Source organism: Lepidochelys olivacea (genome assembly GCF_965140295.1).
Source record: "Lepidochelys olivacea isolate rLepOli2 genome assembly, chromosome: 9".
In the NCBI taxonomy this organism is placed as follows: Eukaryota; Metazoa; Chordata; order Testudines; family Cheloniidae; genus Lepidochelys; species Lepidochelys olivacea.
In genome coordinates, this window is record NC_140419.1 from 56,274,289 (window position 1) to 56,293,340 (window position 19,052).

The following is a 19,052-nucleotide window of genomic DNA, read 5'->3' on the forward strand; positions in this document are numbered from 1 at the left end:
TGAGAATGAAGAGAGAGGAGTTATGGGGTGGATGGGAGTGGTATGGAAGAAGGCACTGAAACAGTGCACACAGAAGTAGGTGGGCATCAGAGATTGGGGGATGTGATGGAGACTAGGTCAAAGATTTTGGCAAGGTGGAATTCAAGTAGAGTGTTCGGGGTAAGGGTGAGGTGATGACACTTGAAGAGAGGAGGTAGAGAAGGGAAGGCATATGAGCAGACCAAAAAAAGTATTGTTTATATCACACTGGGGCCTAGAGGCCCCATTGCACTAGGTGCTGTACACATAGTGAGAGACAAGTTCTTCAGGGCAGGGCATACAGCCTAAATACTCCAGGGAGACAGAGGGCCCAGAAAGAGGGAGTTGCTCAAGGTCACACAACAGATGGGTGGCAGTGCTGGGAACAGAATTCGGGTCTCCTGCATCCTAATCCAGTGCTCCATCCACTGGACCATGCTGCTCCCTACATACAGGCATCTTTTTAACAACACAGCTATGTGTCTTTGAGGTTATTTCTCCTTTAAGGACTGGGGAGGGGGGCGCAAGACCATCCCTGTCTCCCTGGAGGGTTGGGACAGCAGGCGAGATCTGCTGGACTGAGGGTCTTCGGGAATTATGCTGGGGCTCCAGCAGGTGCAGTTGTTGCGGGGGATGTGACTGGCGGGGTGGGCCTGCTGCAGGGCTGAGGGGGGCAGGATTTGGGTGAGGGTTGCTGAGCTGTGGGTCTGTGGGGGCAAGATTTGGAGTGGGGGCTGCGAGCTGAGGGATCCTGGGGGGCGGCAGGTGTTGGGGTGGGGGCTGCTGCGTTCGGAATCCCTAGGAGGGGCAGGGCTTGGGGATGGGGCTGAGGGTCCGGGGGGGGGGACTCCACACAGGGCTGTGGCTGTGCGCTGTGGGGGAGGGGGCAGGAGTTGGAGTGGGGGCTGCGGGCTGGGGATCGCAGAGGGGAAGGAGTTGGGGAGACGGCTGTGAGCTGGGGGTCTCGGGGGCGGTGCGGTGTGGCAGGATTTGGGGACGGGGCGGCAGGTCTCGGGAGATTATGGGGTGCTGTGCCTGGTCGGTGCACGAGCGCAGGGTTGGGTGTGGGAGCTGTGTGCCTCGGGATCGCTCCCCCCAGTTGCCGCAGTGACGGCCCGGCCCCAGCCGTGATGTCACCCAGCGGCCCCCCGCTCGCGGGCTGGGCGCCCAGCGCAGCCAACCAGCGAGCGAGGGGCAGGGGCGGGCCGCGTACCCCTCAGCCAGGCGCGGCGGCGGCGGCGCAGAGCAGCTCTCAGAGCTCTGGGTGCAGCCTGCTGGTGTCTGCGCCGATCGTGGGGAGCCGCTGAGCCGCGGCCGAGGTAAGAGCATCCTCCCGTCCCAGGCCCGGCAGGTGCATTGGGCAGGGGCGGGAACCCCAGCAGCTGCCGCTGGGATTCCTCACCCCTGGGCAGCAGCCTGGGCGGACGCGTTTGGGTCAGAGCCCCGCTCCCTTGCGGAGAGAACAATGGAGCAGGTTTGCAGCGCCCTGCGCTGGAGTTCTGCACCCCCTAGGGCCACGGACCCTGCCCTGTCGCTGGGCTGGACCCCCTGCGGGGTTGGGGCAGTAGGGGGAGAGGCAAGCCTGATGAGATCATCCTGCCCCACCCAGGTGAAACAAACACGTAGCAAGCCCTCCCTGGGTGCGGGGAGCAGGGGTGGATCAGCTGATGTTAAGCCCCCTACGGCTGGTTCCTCGCCACCCTTGGCGAGAATAGGAGTAGCCAGGGAGATGGTGGTGGGGAGGGTATAATCCTAGGAGATTGGCGAGGCAGGAGTGGAAAACAGGCAAGGCTGGAGATGCAGAGTGTGGCGGGGGAGAATATTGCTTCTCCGGTAAAAAATAAATATTGCTGCTTGCTCATCAGGAATCCATGTAGCTTCCCAGCATTTCCCCTGCTCCCCGGATGCTTCCCTCGGGCTGTGTGTACCTGCCTGCCGTATCCAAAGTGCCTGTCCCTGAGGCAGGGGTTTGGGCTAGTGAATTCTGCTGGGATCTGCGCGTAAATAATAGGGATGGCAGTTTCCCCTGGCTCTTCTCTGACAGCCCTTTCTCCTGATCCCCTTTCCCTCTCTCATCCTGGGCAGAGCCTCAGCCCTGTGTGCTCCCTGTTATTTACCACCATTGCTCTATTGCTGCATGTATCCCAGAAAGAAATCCAGCGAGGAGGGTTAGGAGCTAGCCATGCCTCAGTACTAGCCATCACCCCACCCTGTTTGTGGCAGAGAGATGGGGAGAATGCAGAGTCATGGGGCCTGGGTCTGGGGCTGCCATCCAGTGGGCAGAAGCCATGGGATCCAGGCTGCTATGGGATCTAGCAACACCCTGTGCCTAGGTTCAATTGCAAACCAGGCTCCTTTGGAGAAATGGCATTTTCCAGAGGCAGAATGGGGCAGGGAGAGTGTAATCAAAATGTCCATCTCGCTGTCCAGGTCTGTCTCTGGGTTTGCTTGTTGACTTGTCTATCTGCATTCCACGTTCAGTTTGCCGTGGGAATGTTGTAGGGGCACTGACCAAAGGGCTTTTTGACGAATAAGCATCTTCAAGGGAAGCTGCGGATGGATGTGCATATTAGAGCCACCCTGTATGGTGGAATGCAGTGTCCCTAGCAGTGCAGCCGTGGTGGATGCTCTCATCTGATGCACGTGGGGGAAGATGTTACTCACCAGGGAGAGGTCTTCATTTCTCCTTTGGAAACAGCCTGTTTCCAAAATCTCAAGGGGCTGGGCAGAGAGTTTGGCTGGGAAGCCATGGCTGGGTGTCGGCCATTTTGCAGATTTTTGAGGCTGTGCTGCTGTCATGGTAGGGCTGGCAGCATGTGTGTATTTGTTGCGTGTTAGGAGAAAGAGGGAGGGTGTGTAGTGCTATTCTGTGGTTTGAGCCTACCCTACCACCTGAGCTGAAAAGGTCAAATGGCTCACAGCCCATGGTCTGTACGACCTTATCCTCCTAGACAAAGGGAAGAGGGACATGCCCCAGATGGGGGCGTGCCCTGTCCTGTCAGAGTCCAGCTTCGAGAATGATCTTGCGCCTCTGGCACTCTGGGTCAGTGGTGGCTGGGAGCGTATGGGAGGGAATGCTTCTGGACTTGGAGGGTCAGGGTTCAGAGCACGCTGTCTGCTTTGTCACTCAAGGCCATCTTGGGAACAACATGGCTGCCTGTGGACATGGCTGAGCGCACTGAGCACAGCTAGTGTCTGGGCACACACTGGGGAAGATCTGGTGGGCTGAATTCAGGCTCCTCTCTCTTCTGCTGAGGCCGGGCACAGCTCTGCAGTTGCTGTCTGTAGCTGGGGTGAAGGAGAGCACCGGCTCCTAACAAAGTAATGAGGGGCTGGGAGATGCTATTCTTGCCTGCCCCACTCTGTGAATTTGGGTGCGTCTGATCACTGGGAGCCTAACAACAACAACATAGTATCTGACGTTCCTACAGCACGTTCACTCCAAAGCAACCCAAAGAATTCCATAGATTCTACTTTATCTGCATATCAGAGGGGTAGCCATGTTAGTCTGTATCCACAAAAACAAAGAGGAGTCCCGTAGTCTTTAAGGTGCCAACAGTCCACCAGACTTCTGTTGTTTTTACTTTATCTACAGGTGCCATTTACTTTATCTACCTGTAGCTATCAACTTCAGCCCTGCTGGGAAACAGCCCCATGGAGAGCAAATACTCTCAGGGATCAGATTGCAGGGGGAAAGCAGTAGCAGCAGTCTTAGCAGGCTGCCCCTACAATCACAGAGCATCTGGGTGTTTCTGCTAAAATGCTCCAGATCTGAAGAAGAGCTCTGTGTAGCTCGAAAGCATGTCCCTTCCACCAACAGAAGGGGTTCTGTAAAAGATATCACCTACCTACCTTGTCTGTCTCATATCCTGGGACTGATACGGCTACAACAACACTGCTAATAGGATTTAACCTGTCATCATTAGATTTCATTATCAACCCCAACAGAGATGGATGGGCAAGATGATACACATTGGAGCTAGTGGGTCTGCTTTTCTGCAGACTTTGTAAGACAGCCCTTCAGCTCAGCCTTGTCTTCCCTCTCCCTCATATAGCAGTGCTCCCCGGCCTCACTTCTGCAGGGGGGTGAGTAAATGGCTCCTGAAATGCCAGGAAAGGTCATGCTGACACTTTTATTCTTTTGAGGTTTGGCAGTGGCATCAGTGTAATACCATGTTAATTTGGAAAGGTTTATTTCCCAATCAGAAGGGCTGGGTACTGTTTTTCAAATGCTAATGACAGCAGCGTCAGCGCAACACAAACAGTGCTGGCTCAATTCAGTTCCCCTGGATTAGGACAGCAAATGTTTTTGGTTTTAGTGAAGAGGAGATTTAGGCAGTCAGAATGCAACCTCTGAAATGGGAAGTTTGGTTGAGACATCATGGCGCACATGCACACACACATTACACTAGCATTATTCTAACCCTTGTAATTAGTGTCAGAAGACTTCTAATTACCCCAGCAGGTCATGACCTCAGCTAGCTACTTGGTGCCTTCAGCTGCCACTGGCTCAGATGTAGGGGTGTGTGTGTGCGCGCGGGGGCAGGGGAATGTCTGCTCTTAAATCACCAGTGCCACTTCAGGTAAGCCTTGAATTTTTGTTGGAGTTGCCCATCTGCCAACTGACCATATATCGCTTGAGAAAGCTAACAAGAGCACAGCCCCAGGTCCTATGGCTTGGCGGACAAGTAGAAGGTAGAGAGCTGGAAACTTCAAGTACAGCTGAATACGAAGTTCTTGGTAAGCAGCTGATTGGCTGAATGTTAAGTATAAGAAGAGAGGGCGCCCAAAGATGCTCTCTTGACAGATTTCAGCCCTAATTATTTTCCTTTGTTTTTCTGGGAGTCCCTTCTCCCAGTTGCCACTTTTGCTTCTTCCCCCTCACATTCCCTCAGATTGTCACTTCACCAGGACACACAGCACCTGAAGCTTTAGCAGGGCCAAGTAAAGGGCCAAACTTGCAGCCTTTGGCTCCACTGAGTATTGCATCCTCGCACAGCCATTGTGTCCCATGAGGTTCCTGGGTGAGTAAGTGCTAGCCACCATGAGGAAGGGTTGCAGTGATAGCCCCAAATACCCATTGATCTATGGTGGCCCCAAATACCCATTTCAGAGCTGGGCCCACTGGATATTTAGCAAATCCCCGACGTGTCTAGTACCTGTGCCTAGAAGTAGTGCTATTCTCTGTTGGCGTCCACAGGGCTTGTTTTCCCCTGCCTGGTGAGCAGCCCTTCACATCCATGCAAAGGGAATAGAACATGTTACCATTCTGAGCTATGCGTGGGGGTCAGTGACTGCACACGGGCTGGGCAATGGGGACTCAGACCCACAGTGACTTCCTAAGCTATTGTAGATATGGTGAAGCAGGGAACTGGTGATATCTCCCTCAAAGCCTGTCAGTCCTTCTCACTGCCCCAGCTGTTGCATGGACATCCAGTGACTAAATACTGGGGTCATCTTGAACCACCTGCCATAGCTATAGGACTCCATTGGTACCAGTGGGGAATCAGATTCTTGAGGGACCTCATGTATCAATCATAACTTCTCTTGTCCAACATACACAGGAGACCTCCTGGCAAGGCTATTTCTAAACAAGGGGCAAAATATCATCAGCAGAGTGATACCCATTTATACTGTCCATCTGTTGCCTCATGGACCTTGTGTGCTTGGTCTGCACTCTGGAGGAGCAACTGTGTCAAGGCTGCCTCATCCTCCACTCCAGGAGAACAAAGCTTTGCTCCGGGGCAGGGGTCTAGTCTCTCTTCTGGTGTCTGCAGTTAGTGAGCCCAGCCCTAGTGTAGGTGGGTGTGACTCCACAACTCAAGCATCCTCCATCTTAATTCACTGAGATGGAAGCTGTCCACACTGGGTGTGAACTGGGTGCTGGGTGTCAGGAATCCTGGCATGGCTTTCAGACATAACATTTCCACGGAGCCAGCAGAGGCTCCAAGGTGTTCTCTCAGCCGCATGGCCAGTTTGGACCTTCCGCTGCACCAAAGGACGTGGTGACTGTCTACCCCTTTCAGCAGGGCTGCTGCCAAGCCCAAGCTGCCAAGTAGTTCGCAGTGAGTGGTAGCCCTTCCCCCGGCGTGGGAGCCTGTGACCCCACTGCACGCAGCGTGCATTCCTTACGCTGTCTGCCTACACAGCGACAGACTTCCTGCTGGTGCGCTTGGTTTTGAAAGCCCTGAATACATTTGAATTCTCCACAGTGCTGGGCTGGGCTAACTCCTCATTGAGTGGATCAGTGACTGCACTCACATACACATGCAGCCTTCGTTGAGGAAGCCCCTCTGGACCTGGCTTCCGCCCCATCGACACCCATCTCAGCTACCCTTTTGCTGCTTTAGAGGCATTGTTTTGTTTTTCTTTATGGTCACTGTTGCTGTTGTTCATTTTTCAGCAGCATCTGCCCCAAATGAAACTAGAACAATTGCTGCCCCAGAGAGCTGACAGTGTAACCAGACAAGGGGCAGGAAAGTCACACACCAGTGAAGTGACTTGCCCAATTCACCCAGCAGGCCATTAACCGAGCCAGGATTGGCACTTGCGCCTCCTGTCTGCTGATCCAGTGCCCTGTCCACTAAACCATGCTGCTTCTTTAGTTGCTAGCTGTATTATGGCTGTTTCCAAAGGCTGTAGTCATGTTCAGGGCCAGACTGTGCTAAGAGTTGTACCAACATGCAGTTCCTACCGTGCAGACTGGACAAGTTTATTACCAAAACCTCCGCAGCCCTTCAGTCTTCCCGTCAATTTGTTTAATTATTTTGAATGTTAAGATGGTGTTTTGAATTAACATCTATTCATTATATTTGCACATGTTCGTTTTAAAATTAAATATTTTTTGTTGTATGGAGTAAAACAAAAAGAATGAACACGACAGAGGAAATAATAGAGCCAAATTCACCGTCTCATGCAAGGCTGGCTGGTGTTTGCTCCGGGCCTTGTGTTGCAGAGAAAACCAAAGCGATGAGATGAGAGAGTGTAAGATCCAGGAAATGAAGGAGAGCTGATGCTCCTCACATAGCGGGTCCCAGAGAATAGATGCCATCTAGAGCCAGGACATTGTCATCACAGGACAATGACATCAGCCCACAGTCATCTCTGTGCTGTTTAATTAGGCCCAACAATGGACTGCCCTGTACTCCTTACGCAGTCATCTGTCATGGGAACAGACCCAGAACTAAAGACATTGGGCCAAATGGCTGGCTGGTGTAAACTGGCATTGCTACACTGGAGGTGATGGCCCTGATCCCCAGCTGGGATAAATGAGTGTTGCTCCTCTGACTTCAGCAGAGCAGAGCTGGTTTACACTAGCTGAGGAGCTGATCACAAATGCCATCCCAGATGTCATGCTCTCCTTTCACACTGCTCTTTCAAGCAATGTCATGTCACGTGACTAGTTTTCTGTGTCAGGATGTGGGCAGGGATTTCTGGTGCTTCTGCATCAGTCATTTGTCTCGTAGGAAGCAGGGCTCTTGTGAATCAGGGTGAAATTCACGCAGGGCTAGTGGGAGGCCTTAGCACCAGTTACAGAGCTCTCTGAATAGGGCTCAGCCCCAGAGGTGCATGTCCCCCTGTGTGAGAGCTTTGGATTGGGAAGCCCCAGTAGGAACAGTTCTGGCTGGAACACAAAAAGAGTGCCCCGGTAGCGAGCTCCAAAGCACACCTCTCTCAAAGCTGCTGATTTTTGGACAGCTCCAGAGCATATGCAGGAGGTAGACAAGGGCTGGATCCCCATCCTGCACTTTGCTGTCACTCTAGTGCCTCCCCTAGACATACCGGTTCAGCTGGGGGCCAATGTATGCAAAAACAAACTTCTGGGTCAAGCGATGTATTCAGAAATCAGAACATCTGATCGTGGTTTCAATGTCGCATGGAGCTGGGGTGGGTTGGGATGGAGGCAGCTGTGGAAATAAAAGAGCAGGAGCAGTTGTGTTCTGCTGTTGCTGGGTTGCAGGGCTGATTCCAGCTCAGCCAACAGAACACAGACTGTATTCAGTTCCAGAAACACCATCCCTGGAATACTGAGGAAGGGGTCCCTGAATGGAGCAGCTGACATTCTGGGTGTAGGGCTTGATCCTATATTGTTCTGAGAGCTCTAGCCCGATCCAGTGAAACACTGAATCATGTGCTTAACTTTAAACACATGAATAGTGCCCTTGACTTCAGTGGGAGTGCTTATCTTTAACCATGTTTCCCTGGTTCAGGCAGGGCGTGCTGTATTGCAGGCTGGAGCCCCCAATGAGTGTCCGTTTAGAAAGGATTGGGTGCATCAGAGTTAAAGATGTTGGTTGCTTAAAGGCAGCGGCCATTGGTTTTGTGGGCTCCTGGTGGTGACAGCCAAGTGATTTCTGGTTCAAGGCTGCAGAAACTGGGCCCTGTGCCTTTTTTTGGTCCAACCTCTCCCCCTTACTCCTGATCTCTGTTCCCCTTGTCTGCCTCCCATCTGAAAGCAGAGAGCCAGCATCTGTATGGTGATAAGAGCCACTACTGCCTTCAGCGCTGCACTCACTGAATTATTGATTTGGAAAACAGCACTTATTATGGGCTCCTCCGCTTAGAGCAGAGGTGGGTAAACTACGGCCCGCGGGACCCTCCTGCCTGGCCCCTGAGCTCTTGACCCGGGAGGCTCGCTCCTGGCCCCTCCCCCACAGCCTCAGCTCACTGTGCTGCCAGCACAACGCTCTTGGCAGCAGGGCGGCGGGGTCCTGCTGGGCAGTGCAGCTGCAGAGCCACAGCCTGACCTGGTGCTCTGTGCTGTGCAGTGGCGTAGCTGGCTCCAGCCGGGCGGCGCGGCTGCCTGTCCTGGTGCTCTGGGCGGCGTGGCTGTAGCGCTGCCAGCCACCAGCACTCCAGGCAGCGTGGTAAGGGGGCAGGGAGCAGTTGGATAGAGGGCTGGGGAGTCCGGGGTGATGGTCAGGGGGCGGGGGTATGGTAGGGGTTGGGGTGGTCTGAGGGCAGGGAACAGGGGATTTTAATGGGGGCAGGGGTCCCGGGAAGGCAGTCGGGAAGAGAGGGGGTGTTGGATGGGGTGGTGGGGGGCAGTCAGGGCAGGGGTTCTGGGGTGGTCAGGGAGAAGGGGTAGTTGGATGGGGCAGGGGTCCTGGGGGGCAGTCGGGAATGAGAGGAGAGGCTGGATGCAGCAGCGGGGGGGATCCGGGGGGTGGGGGCGGTCTGTCGGAACTGGGCGGGTTGGATGGGGCAGGAGTCCTGGGGGCGGTCAGGGGGTGAGAAGCAGGGAGGTTGGATAGGGGGTGGGGGGCCGGGCTACGCCTGGCTGTTTGAGGAGCCACAACCTCCCCAAACTGGCCCTCCATACAACTTCGGAAACCCGATGTGGCCCTCAGGCCAAAAAGTTTGCCCGCCCCTGGCTTAAGAGGCTGGGCAGGAAAGACAGCTGGCTGGATTTTTCCAACTCTGCAAAGATGAGGCCCAGGCACAAAAGAGGGGAAATGAGAGATTGCTTTTGAACAGTGTTTTGCTGTGAGCACTGTCGGGTGTAGGGCTGTTGAGTCATGCAGCGTTTAGGGGAATTCAGGACTCGGGAACCGAGCTGCATCAGTAACAGGGAAGGAGGAGAGGTGCCTGATGGAGTTAGATGATGGTGTGATTTCTTGTGGAATGGCTGCCTTCCTCAGAGGATGCAATACAGTTGTAAGGAAAGATGCGAGCACTGGCAGGGGTCAGAACAGCTCATCTCTTTGGCATGTGAGAGTGAATTTTCCAGTTAAAGGGGTAGTGGCTGCTGACTCAGCATCTCTGTTTCTCTCCCCCCCCACCCCATGTCTCTTATTAACTGTTGACACAGGACAGTTGTCAGGAAGCAACAGAGGCAGCAAAGACTCTTCTACATGGGAGCTGTTGTCACCCCATCCCAGGGGGGTAGGATGTGAGCTTGCTCCCTTGTTGTGTGCCCCAGCGGGCTGAGCCATGTGGGGTTTATGAGCAGGCAGTGCCATGGATTAAGGAAAAGCTTGTTTGTTAATCCCTCCTAAATTAACTAGATCAAGTAGGATTAATCAGCATGCTTTGATAGGCCAGTTGTTTATCTCCCAGGCATAAAATGTCCATGTGTCACACAGACACGTCCCTGTCTCAGGCTGTGATTGTGTCAGATCTCATGAGCTAAGCAGGGTGGAGCCTTTTGTGGGCCGAATTGGATGGGTAACCCCTGAGGAAAGCTCATGTGCTTCAGGAGGTGGCACGCTGCCCTCCAAGCCGGCATTGAATCGTGCCACCAAAGGGTGCTGGGTCACTGTGCTACTGACAGTGGCACCTTTCAGATTCGAGACAGGCCCTGTGCCTGCTTCATCAGTCTCTGTGTTGCCATTCTGCTATGGCCCTACTTTGCCATGTGGCTGCATCATGGCAAGCAGATGAAAAGGGCTCTCCTCTGAACTGCAGTGTGTGTGTATGTGTATTTGTGTCCCTGTCCTAAAACAGCTGCTAGTAGATAGGATGAGGGCTGTGAGGGACAACCTTTTTTTCCCTCCCTTCACTTCCAAAAGGCATGATCTACCAGTGCAAAAGACAAGGGTAGCCTTGTCCAAACCCTATGTACCTGTGGTAGAAGTGGTTCAGTACTTGGTTAAATGTACATTACTGTACCCTCACTGTATTAACTAGAGCTGCTCAACACTTTTCTACAAAACAAAACAGAATTTTTGGCAAAAAATATCAATTTTAATTTAATTTTTTGCAGAGTTTTGTTGAAAAAACAAACCTCCATTTTTTTAAAATACATTTTGCCCAAAATGTTTGTCTGGTTTCACCTAATTTTTCTGAGAGAAAATATGTACCAGAAGATTGCAATGAAAAATTTCTTCTTGAATGAACATTCACAAATTATTTTTTTTTCATTTCCAAATGTCTGCTCTACAGGAAAATTTTGCTTTTGTCATTTTAAGCCAAACTGTCAATTCTGAACAAAAGTTCAAAATCTACATTTTGAAACAAAACACTTGCTTTTCATTGAAAAAGTCTGTATTTGTCATTTCAGTAATTCTGAATCAACTTTTTTCCCAGCTTTTCATTATGTGAAAGTTTGCTACTGTATTTTGATGTTTCATGCTGATTCAGCACAAAAAAACTGCAAACTGTCGGCCACCTCACGGACAATTGCCCAATCTGTGCTCATTCTGGAGGTATGACAGCCATTCACATAGCTACCCCGTCAGCTCTGGACTGGTCAAGAGACCTTAAGATCCAACTTTAGTCACAGCATTGCTTTCACTGTTCCACTATCAGCGTGCAGAAGAAGCAGCAGCAGCACAAAAATTAATGTTGAAACACTGGAATTTCCTCTGAGAGGGGAATTCCATTTTCCAACCAGCTACTACTGGACTCCCCAGCCCTCTATCCAACTGCTCCCTGCCCCCTTACCACGCTGCCTGGAGTGCTGGTGGCTGGCAGCGCTACAGCCACGCCGCCCAGAGCACCAGGACAGGCAGCCGCGCCGCCCGGCTGGAGCCAGCTACGCCACTGCACAGCACAGAGCACCAGGTCAGGCTGTGGCTCTGCAGCTGCACTGCCCAGCAGGACCCCGCCGCCCTGCTGCCAAGAGCGTTGTGCTGGCAGCACAGTGAGCTGAGGCTGTGGGGGAGGGGCCAGGAGCGAGCCTCCCGGGTCAAGAGCTCAGGGGCCAGGCAGGAGGGTCCCGCGGGCCGTAGTTTACCCACCTCTGCTCTAAGCGGAGGAGCCCATAATAAGTGCTGTTTTCCAAATCAATAATTCAGTGAGTGCAGCGCTGAAGGCAGTAGTGGCTCTTATCACCATACAGATGCTGGCTCTCTGCTTTCAGATGGGAGGCAGACAAGGGGAACAGAGATCAGGAGTAAGGGGGAGAGGTTGGACCAAAAAAAGGCACAGGGCCCAGTTTCTGCAGCCTTGAACCAGAAATCACTTGGCTGTCACCACCAGGAGCCCACAAAACCAATGGCCGCTGCCTTTAAGCAACCAACATCTTTAACTCTGATGCACCCAATCCTTTCTAAACGGACACTCATTGGGGGCTCCAGCCTGCAATACAGCACGCCCTGCCTGAACCAGGGAAACATGGTTAAAGATAAGCACTTGAGCACTTGGTTTTTTGATAACTTAATATTTCAGTGAAAACTTTTTTTTAATAAAAAGTGTTTTCAGGGAAAATAAATAAATTTCCTGGCCAGCTCTCATATTAGCATAGGACCAAATCTTGATATCCTTCCTCTGGTCTTCTCCAGGCCTTACTCAGTCAAATTTTTGTTTGAAACAAATGGGAATTTTGACTAGTGTAAGGACTGGGTAAAAACCAAGTAAGGACTGCAGGACTTGATGCATCTATTTTAAATATAACTTTAACAGCGTGTGAATTAAAATATGAATTTTAATATACTTAAACTGTAATTTTAATTCTTTCTTGCTCTATAAGATATGAGATCAACTGTTTTCTATATCACATGTAGGATATTCTACAGACCACATGCATGTTTTATATTATTTCAAATAAAGGGGTGATGCACAGGAAATTTATTTGTTCAAAGTCAGGAAAAAGTGGCAGTATCTGAGTCACCCAGCCCTAAAGAAGCTTTTCACTCAGATTTCAATCAATCTTGTAGGGCCATCCATGATAGTTCATACAATTTTAATTCTGAGCTGTTTATATCTTTTTATGGGTGTGGCCCTACCAAATGTTTGTCAGGTCCTCCTTTCTTATAGGCCTACTCATCAACTGTGCACTGTCCATGATCATCCCCTACAAACCAGTTTATTTCCAGTTAAAGAAGCCTGGCGCCCAATTTTCCACATCCTCGTTGTAGTGTGGGGCCCAAAACTGGAAACAGTACTCCAGATAAGGCCTCACCGATGCTGAATAGAGGGGAATGATCACATCCCTCGATCTGCTGGCAATGCCCCTACTTATACAGCCCAAAATGCTGTTAACCTTCTTGGCAACAAGGGCACACTGCTGACTCATATCCAGCTTCTCGTCCACTGTAACCCCTAGGTCCTTTTCTGCAGAACTGCTGCCTAGCCATTCAGTCCCTAGTCTGTAGCGGTGCATGGGATTCTTCCGTCCTAAGTGCAGGACTCTGCACTTGTCCTTGTTGAACCTCAGATTTCTTTTGGACCAATCCTCTAATTTGTCTAGGTCTCTCTGTATCCTCACTCCTCCCAGTTTAGTGTCACCTGCAGACTTGCTGAGGGTGCAATCCATGCCATCCTCCAGATCGCTAATGAAGATATTGAACAAAACCAGCCCCAGAACCGACCCTTGGGGCACTCCACTCGATACTGACTGCCAGCTAGACAGGGAGCCATTGATCACGACCCCTTGAGCCCGATGATCTAGCCAGCTTTCTATCCACCTTATAGTCTATTCATCCAGCCCATACTTCTTTAACTTGCTGGCAAGAATACTGTGGGAGACAGTGTCAAAAGCTTTGTTAAAGTCAAGGAATAACACAACCATTGTTTTCCCCTCATCCACAGAGCCTGATCACTTTCCTCTAAGAGCTTCAGAATTGATTTCTTGAGGACCTGCTCCATGATTTTTCCAGGGACTGAGGTGAGGCTGACTGGCCTGTATTTCCCAGGATCCTTCTCCTTCCCTTTTTTAAAGATGGGCACTACATTAGCCTTTTTCAAATCATCCGGGACCTCCCCCAATCACCATGAGCTTTCAAAGATAATGGCCAATGGCTCTGCAATCACATCCGCCAACTTTAGCACCTTCGGATGCAGTGCATCTGACTCCATGGACTTGTGCTCGTCCAGCTTTTCTAAATAATCCCAAACCACTTCTTTCTTCACAGAGGGCTGGTCACCTCCTCCCCATGCTGTGCTTCCCAGGGCAGTAGTCTGGGAGCTGACATTGTTCGTGAAGACAGAGGCAAAAAAAGCATTGAGTACGTTAGTTTTTTCCACGTCCCCTGTCACAAGGTTGCCTCCCTCATTCAGTAAGGGGCCCACACTTTCCTTGACTTTCTTCTTGTTGCTAGCATACCTGAAGAAACCCTTCTTGTTACTCTTAACATCTCTTCGAGTTGCAACTCCAGGTGTGATTTGGCCTTCCTGATTTCACTCCTGCATGCCTGAGCAATATTTTTATACTCCTCCCTAATCATTTGTCCAATCTTCCATTTCTTGTAAGCTTCTTTTTTGTGCTTAAGATCAGCAAGGATTTCACTGTTAAGCCAAGCTGGTTGCCTGCCATATTTACTATTCTTTCTACACATCGGGATGGCTTGTTCCTATAACCTCAATAAGGATGCTTTAAAATACAGCCAGTTCTCCTGAACTCCTTTTCTCCTCATGTTGCTCTCCCAGGGGATCCTGCCCATCAGTTCCCTGAGGTTGTCAAAGTCTGCTTTTCTGAAGTCCAGGGTCCATATTCTGCTGCTCTCCTTTCATCCTTTTGTCAGGATTCTGAACTTGACCATCTCATGGTCACTGCCTCCCAGGTTCCCATCCACTTTTGCTTCCCCTACTAATTCTTCCCTGTTTGTGAGCATCAGGTCAAGAAGAGTTCTGCCCCTAGTTGGTTCCTCCAGCACTTGCACCAGGAAATTGTCCCCTACACTTTCCAAAAACTTCCTGGATTGTCTGTATTGCTCTCCCAGCAGATATCGGGGTGATTGAAGTCCCCCAGGAGAACCAGAGCTTGTGCTCTAGTAACTTCCATTGGTTGCCTGAAGAAAGCCTCGTCCACCTCATCCCTGATCCGGTGGTCTATAGCAGACTCCCACGACGACATCACCCTTTGTTGCTCACTCTTCTAAACTTAATCCAGAGACTCTCGGGTTTTTCTGAAATTTCATACCAGAGCTCTGAGCAGTCATACTGCACTCTTACATACAATGCAACTCCCCCACCTTTTCTGCCCTGCCTGTCCTTCCTGAACAGTTTATATCCATCCATGACAGTACTCCAATCGTGAGGTTTCCCCACCAAGTCTCTGTGATTCCAATCACATCATAATTCTTTGACTGTGCCAGAACTTACAGTTCTCCCTGCTTGTTTCCCAGGGTCCTTGCATTTGTGTATAGGCACTTAAAATAACTTCCTGATCGTCCTGCTTTCTCAGTATATGTGGCAGGAGTCCTCCCCTCTCTCGCTCTCCTGCTCATGCTTCCTCTTGGTATCCCACTTCCCCACTTACCTCAGGGCTTTGGTCTCCTTCCTCCGGTGAACCTAGTTTAAAGCCTTCCTCACTAGGTTAGCCAGCCTGATTGCGAAGATACTTTTTCCTCTCTTCGTTCAATGGAGCCCGTCTCTGCCTAGCTCTCCTCCTTCTTGGAACACCATCCCATGGTCAAAGAATCCAAAGCCTTCTCTCCGACACCACCTGCATAGCCATTCATTGACTTCCATGATTCAAAGGTCTCTACCCGGGCCTTTTCCTTCCACAGGGAGGGTGGACGAGAACAGCACTTGCTCCTCAAACTCCTTTATCCTTCCCAGAGCCACGTAGTTTGCAGTGATCCGCTCAAGGTCATTCTTGGCAGTATCATTGGTGCCCATGTGGAGAAGCAGGAAGGGGTCGTGATCCGAGGGCTTGATGAGTTTCTGCAGTCTCTCCATCACATTGTGAATCCTAGCTCCTGGTAAGCAGCAGACTTCTTGGTTTTCTCGGTTGGGGCGGCAGATAGATGACTCAGTCCCCCTGAGGAGGGAGTCCCTGACCACCACCAACAGCCTCCTTCTCTTGGGAGCGGTGGTCATGGAACCCCTAGGACAGGGCATCTCATGCCTTCGAATTGGAGTCTCCTTCTGCTTCCTTCCCTCAGATGTATCATCTAGTCCATGCTCTGCATTAGTACCTGTGTAGAGAACATGAAAATGGTTGCTCACCTGTATCTGTAGTGCTGGTACATGGATGCTACTCTTTCTTCTTCTGGAGGTCACATACTGCCAGATTTCTTTACCGTCCTTCTGTCCCTGCTGCGCAGCCTGCTCTGATTCTTCAGAATGTTGTGCCCACAGAAGCATATCCTGACGTCTGTCCAGGAAATATTCATTTTCTTTTATGCAACACAGGGTTGATACTTGTTTCTCCAGTCCTCGAACCTTCTCTTCTAATATGGAGACCAGCTTGCACTTTGTACAGACAAAGTCGCTTCTGTCCTGTGGAAGAAAGATAAACATGGCACATCCTGTGCAGGTCACAACAGCTGATCACTCTCACCATCCGTATTACACCTTCCTTCTAAGAGCTTCCTCAGCTGTTGCAGTTACTACTCAGAGAAGTGTGTAAGATGAAAGCCTCAGGGGGCTCTCCCAGGGCGAACTCCCAGGTAAATGCCCTCTGTTTGCCTCTCTGCTGTTTGCCCATCAATCAGTTACTCTCTGAACAGCCTTCATTTCCTCTCCATAAGTATCTCAGAGGTGGTATTTTTTAGGTCTAAGTAGTACTAGTGTAAAAAATGACTTGTACCTTGATTGAACAGTGCTATTGTGGTAGTAGCCTTTTTTCTTTCCTACAGTAAGAGGACTAATAGTCTCCCTAGTATCCCTTTAGTTCTTGCTTAGTGTAATACATCATTCAGTAGAAGAAAAGACCCAGCTTTTGGAAGATACGGCAAAACAAGTTGGTTTGTTTAGCAACAAGGGGAAGACCAAACATATGGCTGTCAATGTCCCAAAAGCAACCATTAGAGTAAAAGGAGAAACCCTGGAAGAAGTAAGTCATTTTACCTGTCTAGACGGAGATGATGATTATCGTGAAATTGTGCTAGATGTTAAGCAACAAATATCAAAAGCAGCAAACAGCTTGCATGAGCTTGAAAAGATTTGGAATAGTAGCATGATTGGCACTGAGTCACCAATACAATTTTTTTAACATTGGCGTCATGTCTGTCCTCCTTTATGGAGCAGAGTCATGAGATCAATTCATTCTAAAGTAAATGCCTGCAGAAGATCTTTCAGAGTCCATTGGAAAGAGTTTCTTGCAACATCAGACATTCTTGAGCAAACCAGCCTAAAGCATCAAATATGGTAAGGAGGCGACTATGGACATGCTTTAAGGATGCCCCCAACACATTTTCCCATGTGGTGTCCATATTGTCACTTGACATGAAAGAGAAAGAGGGTGACCTAGAGGAATATTATGCAGAACAGCAGAGACAGACTCCAAATCCATCAACATGACACCCAGAAGCCTGAATGGACTAGCTCAAGACTGAAATACGTGGCAGAAAATGAACACCGTCTGTGAGGCTATGGGAGGATGAAGAGGAAGTAAGAGGGAAAGGGCTATCCGTGGTGATGACTCAAGGAGCAGTGTGATAAGGAGTTACACAACGAGAGATACATGGTGGGCAGTAAGGGTAGCCAACTTCTGTGTCAATAGCACTTGATGGTGTCTGGAAATCTCCAGGCACCTTCCAAAAAGAAATGCAATAAGGGCATGATGCAAAGCCCTCTGAAGCCAGTGGAAAGATTCCCACTGACTGATCATGCCCGAAGTGAGTGTGTGCTGCCAAGCAAATGAGTGAAAACAAAGGAAAAGGAAGTGAGTCTTCAGCGTTAAGCTAGAATGTGGTAGCAGTATCCAGACAGAATCCCTTTGAGCAGGTGCTAACTGGAGAGAGGGTAGTGGAAAACTACAACCATTCTATTCATGTACTGTCTCAGACAACCTGCAGTTCCCATTGAAACAGTGATTAGTTTATTGTGCTCAATGTCTAATCAAGATCAATAAAACAAACTAACAGTGCAGGAGACCCTTTGACTCTAGCTACCTCTAGTTTATCTTCTCCCTGTTTGGTCCCAGAGGCCTTCCCACTTTTGCTCACATGTCTCTGGGCTGCTCATAAGAGGCTGATCAGACAGTCACTCCACCCCAGTGTCTCCTCTCTAGGCTACGTTAACTTTTTCTCTGTCTGAGCTAGGCTTCTCCATGCACTCAAGAACTGCATTTGCAAATATGATTCTGTGCTTCAGACTGGGGAAGTGAGTTCCATCTGTACAAAATTCTAGCCAGCTCGAGGTTGGACGATGTTAACCTCTCAGGCAGGCCAGCTGCTGTGCAGTATTCCCATTCAGTAACCCTGTCGCCTTAGCTGTAAAACCAAGGCTGTAAAACAATCTCTAGGACAAAGATGAAACCATTCAGCTGGAAAATAACTCACTAGAGGATTATAAACCTCAAGATGGGAAATTAGGGGAGCTTTTGGATCCATGTTTGCCAGTTCAAGAAAATTCAGGAACTAGTCAAAACTAATCTAACTCAGATAGTGTATTGTGGTGGTGGTGGTTTTAGCGCCCTGCAACTCCAGTCAGGGATCAGGGCCCCACTGTTCTAGGCACTGTGCAACTGCCCCACAGGCTGTCCCTAGCCAAGGAACTGCACACAATCTAGGATTCAGACCACATACAACAGGGAATAAACCAGCCAAACAGGAGAGAAGGGGAAGGTGGAATAAAGGAGCAGCAGAAATAGGTGCATTTGCATGAGCTGGCAGTCATGGTGTCTCTGGAGCCATGGTGGGGTCACAAACCTAGCCAGATCCTGATAAGCTCCTAGTGGAAATAATAAGGGAAATGAACTGTGGTGATAAGGGTACACTCAAACTTGCCTACAGTAGTAGATGGAACCATTGGGGAGGAGGGATAGCTCAATGTTTTGAGCATTGGCCTGCTAAACCCAGGGTTGTAACTTCAATCCTTGAGGGGGCCATTTAGGGATCTGGGGCAAAAATTGGGGATTGGTCCTGCTTTGAGCAGGGGGTTGGACTAGATGACCTCCTGAGGTCCCTTCCAACCCTAATATTCTGTGATTCATTGCTGACCGTGACTTTGAACAATAGCCCTTGGTGGGAGCTGGCATTACTGAGCTAGTGAGGCTCACTCATGTATTCTCCCACTGAAAGCAGTTTTGTCCCATCAACCCTAGACTCAACCCACTTTCCAGAGTAGTTCAGGAGGAACCATTATTAGCAATGCAGACATTACTTAACACAGTGTCTTGGGGCAGATCTGGCAAGGTTCTCCTCAGTAGCCTGTGTCAGGCAAAGGGCACTGGCATGCTGTTTTCGCCAGTTGTCACTATC

The 19,052-nt window shown here is 50.2% G+C and overlaps 1 protein-coding gene across 4 annotated transcripts in view; it reads left to right on the forward strand.

The window, feature by feature from the left end:
- Nucleotides 1–573: 573 nt before the first annotated feature.
- KIF1A (kinesin family member 1A) overlaps nt 574–19,052 on the forward strand; it is a 223,114-nt gene continuing 204,635 nt past the window's right edge. The window contains exon 1 of one of the 4 annotated variants that reach the window (XM_084639637.1): nt 574–633. In XM_084639637.1, the coding sequence (XP_084495763.1) occupies nt 616–633 (18 nt within the window). In that variant the 5' untranslated portion in view covers nt 574–615. Of the gene's footprint in view, nt 634–1,241; nt 1,338–19,052 lie in introns of those variants that run through there. The other 3 variants (XM_084639634.1, XM_084639635.1, XM_084639636.1) reach the window with 3 other exon arrangements.